The sequence below is a fragment of the Cryptomeria japonica genome, chromosome 1 (genome assembly GCF_030272615.1).
Source record: "Cryptomeria japonica chromosome 1, Sugi_1.0, whole genome shotgun sequence".
NCBI lineage: Eukaryota > Viridiplantae > Streptophyta > Pinopsida > Cupressales > Cupressaceae > Cryptomeria > Cryptomeria japonica.
This window is the reverse complement of record NC_081405.1, coordinates 67,844,436-67,850,160: the sequence shown is the minus strand read 5'-3', so window position 1 is coordinate 67,850,160 and position 5,725 is coordinate 67,844,436. Positions and strand designations below refer to the sequence as shown.

General features: G+C 38.5%; 1 protein-coding gene across 1 annotated transcript; it reads right to left on the bottom strand.

Annotated features, from left to right (window-relative positions):
- Window positions 1–2,356: 2,356 nt before the first annotated feature.
- On the bottom strand, window positions 2,357–5,192 carry LOC131040345 (putative receptor protein kinase ZmPK1). The gene has a single exon (XM_057973244.2). The coding sequence runs from the start codon at window positions 5,166–5,168 to the stop codon at window positions 2,679–2,681; it is 2,490 nt and encodes an 829-aa protein (XP_057829227.2). The 5' UTR covers window positions 5,169–5,192; the 3' UTR covers window positions 2,357–2,678.
- Between the last annotated feature and the right edge of the window lie 533 nt (window positions 5,193–5,725).

The following is a 5,725-nucleotide window of genomic DNA, read 5'->3' as shown; positions in this document are numbered from 1 at the left end:
GAAGTATTCATGTAGGATAGAGTATGATCCTAAGGATATGCCACTATAGTGAGTAGCATGTGAATTATAGACAATTAGCTATTGCTATGGTCATGTAAGCATATTTTTCTGCTTACAAATTCATTGCAATTTGAATACAATAGGGAACATAGCAGTTACCAATTGAACACTTTTAATCTATTATGATTTCATCCACTTTGCCAATAAAAATGTGGTTTTATTTCAATTTGAAATGTTTCTTGGTTTGATATGTACTAAAGTATGGCTAATGCCCTTTTCTTGAATTTGGATGTCAAGTGAACATCAATGTTTCTTGCATTTTTTATTTACACATAATTTGATTTGCCAATTTTTTATAACTTTAAATAGATAAGCCAAAGAAAAAATCTCTCTTCTGACAAAAGGCAAGGACTCTAGTTACATTGAAGCTCTTGTTTTGTATAACAAAGGAATTTTAAACAAAAAATTTAATGTCTCATAAGTAACTAAGAATATTTGTATATTGATCAAAACAACAAAAATATGAACTTATCCTTCCTAGCTTTGGATTTCCAATGGAATTCTCATTTGCTAAATGTGTACGTTGTTAGTTTAAGCACCTATAGTAAAGACTTCTAGAGAGTGATGTCCTCTTAAAATCTTGGGAATTGGTGGGCAGTTGAGGAGTATCATTTTAATAACAAGTACCCAACTAGGGGAAGAGCACCAGTAGTTGAGCACCCTAACTTCGTGCTTCTCAAAATCCTACGTGAAAATTTCAAATCACTCCCAATTTTTTACAGTAGCTTACTTGGCAAGTCCCCTGCTTATAACTAAGCTTTCAGCACCACATCATCAAGTATGGTGCCACATCAGCATGCTTTTTTGCCAAGGTGTCCAAAACAGCCCCCCAAAAAAGTGAGACCAATAGGCATGCAAAAGAGGCCCCAATAGTTGCGTAGCTGATATGGCATCACCTGATTGGTTACTTTTTACAATATTAGTACATTTCCTAACAACTATTGGTACATTTCCTAACAAAAATTGACATTTTATGTTTCAAACAATAGGTTTTAGTTGTTCAATTTTTAGAACAAAAGGTATCAACAACCCTCACAACAATTGATACATGCTCAACTACTGGTGCTCTTCCCCTATCTTATTTAGTTTCAAATTTTACCCCATGAATTCAGGTTCTTTATATGATAGAGACTCCAACATTGAGATCTCTGTTAAAATATTTGTTTTACTTCAATCTTAAAAACATGAAATTGCACGCTCACAGAAAAGGAGAAGAAATTATGAATGTGTATTACCCATATTTGACGCAAAAATCCTCCATACTGATCTTCAAGAGCTGCTGGCAACTCCGAGCAATATATTGTCACAAAAGGCTCTATGACTGCAATAAAATACTAAGTCCAAATGTACATTTATGCACTCTGTAAAAGCCAGATTAAAAAATAAAATAAAAAGCGAAAACATTATTCTCAAAACTACACCATCGATGAGATTATTTTAATAAGCTATGACCTCTTGCTTGACTACTCTTCCGTCTCTCCACCAGTCCTTTGTACTCCAGCCAATAATGAAAATCAGATACCGTAGGAATCAATAATCTTTGCATATTGACTGTTGAACTTGTTTTCTCGTCATGTCTCAGCATGAAATGTGTGCATAACAAAGAAATAGAAAAACCAAAGAAAGAGAAATGTCCACTCCAATTTATTTCAGATGTAAGACGAAGTAACCACAAGTTTTCATTACCACTTGAAAAAGGAAAGAAAAATATAAGCCCTGAAGAGCATAAGAGAATATGTGCTAATCTAACATCGCAGCGTGGTATTCATACACAACAATATTGCGGGTGCTTCCATCTACCTTTTTACAATACCATATAATAAAAGAGTATCATCAATCGTTAAGCCATTGTTCAAAAATATGAGTAGCTATGTATAAGATGAGACAATGTTATGTTTGACAATCTATCCCAAACGCTTAGCCTTCTTCAACCTTCTTCAAGGCACATCACCAGAAGAATACTTTAACTGACCTAAATAACTCAGAGCTATACGTAAGCCAAATTAAGAATTTGGCCCAGAATACAATTTGATTTGCCGACAGCCAATATGTTGTGATTCCATCATATTCTGGCAATCTATAACAAGAAGCAGCCTAAGCTGTACTTTACCATCAAGTAGATTGCATGTAAAAATAAATTTGCTGCCTGTTAAAATACAATATTTAGGTGACTTGCATAAATTGGTTTTTAGATTATCAAGAAAACTGAAAATCTTTATGTTGCAAAGAAAATACAGGTTAAAGCCAAACTAGGTGAATCATAAACAATAGAATCATTGAAAGACAATTTTGGATCTAACTTTATATATAAATATTAAGAAACTATTTCTTCCCTAACCAACCGAACAAACAGGGTACAAACAGGGTACATCCATACTTGGATATAGAGTCAGAAAATTGCATCGTCTACTAAATCGATGCTTTCAAATCACGACTTTCGAGAAGAGACCTACGTAGCTTACCGCTCAGCTCTTATGTCTTCCACTACTGAATTGTGCAGAAACAAACTTATACAGATGTTTTGCAACATAGGAATTACTAAATCTACAGTTTTATTTAACAAGGCAGAAGGGAAAATACCGCACTCCGAGGAGAGGTCGAACTTATCCTAAGCTTATCTATATCGCTGTATCCATTTCCACTTGTACAGCGCTGTTGTTTGTGTTTATGGGGAGCATCAATATTTCGACGACCCGACTCATGGAAGGTCTCTTATTCTTGTCCTGCTTAATGCAGGTTATTGCTGTTTTCAATACCCTTTCCATTTCCACCTTTGATTTCCACACCATACCAGTCTCTCCTAATTTGGGGTCCACCAAATTCTCCCTCCATCTGTTTTCTCTAACATTGTCGAAAGCCCATTGCACAAAATTAGTCCCAGCCACATTAAATTCCGCACCCTTCCGCCCGCTAACTAATTCCAAGAGAAGAATGCCGAAACTATAGACGTCTGCCTTGGCTGTGATTGGAAGGTTCATTGTCCACTCGGGTGCCAGATACCCTCGCGTCCCTCGTATTTTGGAGAAGGCGAGGGCACTGATTTTCCTCTCATTTTCATTCCCCTTGTCTACCAGCTTCGACAATCCAAAATCCGAAACTTTGGCGTGAAAGTGCTTGTCTAGAAGAATGTTCTCTGGCTTGATGTCGCAGTGGAGAATCCATTCCAGGCATTCCTCGTGCAGATAAGCCAGCCCTTTTGCCGTGTCCACTGCAATTTGAAATCGTTTACTCCAGTCTAGAACTTTTGAGCTGTCTTGGGTAAACAAGTAATTATCCAGAGAACCATTCTCAACATACTCATAGACCAGCAGCCTCTGCTTGCCCTCGGCGCAATACCCAATCATTTGAACCAAATTCATGTGATTTACTCGCTCAATCATCTTCAACTCTGCCCGAAATTCATCTTCTCCCTGAGACACTCCTTCCAATCGCTTCACCGCCACCACTCTGTTTTCGGGGCGAAGAAGGCCTTTGTACACGGTCCCAAATCCTCCCTTTCCCACACTGTCCTTGAAATTTTTAGTCGCTCGTCTAAGCTCCGAAAACTTGAATCTTCTAAGTCCTCCAGGAACGGCAGAGTAACCTTGGTAGTTATGGACACTAGGACTGCGAAATATCCGGAAGAGAAACCCACATGCGAGTACCATGCAAATAATCTCTGCAACCCCAATAGCCGAAACAATAGATGCCGCTACAGTAATTAATTGACTTCTTCCTTTCTTTGAAACACCAGACGAAATGTTTTGTTGTTGCAGTTGGGGTTCATGCGAACACTGTGATGAGCCCGATGGCATCAACACCAACTTAGATGAGATGTTCTTCTCTGAAGAATGGGTGACAGATACTTTAATGTACATGTCACTGGTTACCCCTGGAGATTGCAATCCACTGATAAGAAGATGCTTTGGAGAACATTCTCCTGTGCCGCTAGTTGTGTAAGAAAACCCTAAACAATAGCAATCATCCATGCAGATCTTTCTGCACTCTTGGAACGACAACCCATATCCATGCCCAGACCAATCATAGCCATAAAAATCTGTGTAAGGAAGCCGAAGAAACTGAGCACTATCTGGGGTGCAGGAGAGGTTATGAATGAGCCGGCAACCTCTGAACCAGTCTGATGAATCTTCCATTTCAAAACCAGGCGGGCACACGCACTTGGGCTCTGGTGTATATTTGCACAAACCGTTGAATCCACAGAGACCGTGGACGTCGCATTGTTTTGTAAGAGCAATCCAAGTAATCTCCCAGCTGAGATTTTTTAAGTCCAGACTGTATAATCTAAGGTTTCCATCGATATCCATTGTCAACCTTCTGAGAGGGCCTTCTCCATAATCAGAGGCTTTAAAGTTGAACTTATCACTTGATTTGAAGCCACCTAATCGATCAAGAGAAGCCAGGCGTGTAATGTTATAAGTAGTTCTGCCGAGGCCAAATACATCACATGGGGTGTTCCCTTGAGGCGGCCAATACTTGCTGGACAGATTCAGACCTTCATAAATCATTCCCAGATAGTTTTCATCGTTGAAGTAGAAGCGGTAGTAGCCAGATTTATAATTACCCAGCTCCATTCTTGAGATAAGCTTAGTATCCTTTGTGAATGGCTGTTCGGGAAGGAGCGTATCAGTGGGAGAATCAAAGCTTTGCCAAAGGATCTGTTTAGAATCGCTGCGCAACACCAGATTTCCTGTGTTGAGAAGCAGAGCTTCCGAAACAGACAGGGCTTTGGTGTTAGTTCTCCAAATGGGTATTCCGCCTGCATCCACCAGGAGGAGGTCCCCGTCTTTTAGAAAACGGAGAGAGGAATCCCGTCCATTGACGGGTCGATCTCTGTTGGCCATCCACACCACCGTCTTGGGTGTAAGAGAATACCATACAGCCAGGCCATAGGCGTTGATGCCCACATTATAAAATCCAGCAGAAAATGTGCCATCAGGAGACACCAGGATAGTTTCGCTTTCTTGCGGTGAGGGAGAAGAATATCCTAATTGCAGTCTCTCCAGGCCATTAAAGCTTTGCACAGAGATCATGGAAGAGTAAATTAGCGCAGACATCAGCCATAGACGGAGAATGAAACGAGCAGAATTTTCCCATCCTGCACAATCCATTGTTCAATGTGAGAGTTGAGTGGCTCAAAGTAAATAGCATTGAACGTTGGAGCATCCAAACTTTTATATGAAGGTGAATATGCTAGGTAACATGACCGTATGGTTTTCAAAAGCTTTTTATGACTTTGACCTGACATATAAGGCTATAGTTTCTATTTTGCTTCCGACCACGCGATTTGAGTCTTGACCATGACCACGTGATTGAGACTTTGAAATCTATAGAATCGATTATAGTCATCAGATCGTAAAATTAAAAAAATAATATTTTTAAATAAAATTTAATTAGTTTTCAAGTATGTGGAAAAGTGTTTTTTTAGGTCATGATTAAAAAAAACAAAGAAGAAAGACCATTACCATGGTGTCCGTGTATTGAAGCTATTTATTAGAATATGAAAAAATTGAACCCTTTTTATCATGACAAAATAAAATGAAGAAGAAAAAGACTAGCACCATTCTAATGTCTATTTACTAAAATCAATTTTCATAAAGTTATATCATGTTATTCATGTTTTAAAATCATTAATTATAAATTTCAAAAATCAAAATTTAAACATTTT

Excerpts from the sequence above, each read along its gene's own strand:
- LOC131040345 (XM_057973244.2), bottom strand. The coding sequence starts at position 5,168 with ATGGATTGTGCAGGATGGGAAAATTCTGCTCGTTTCATTCTCCGTCTA.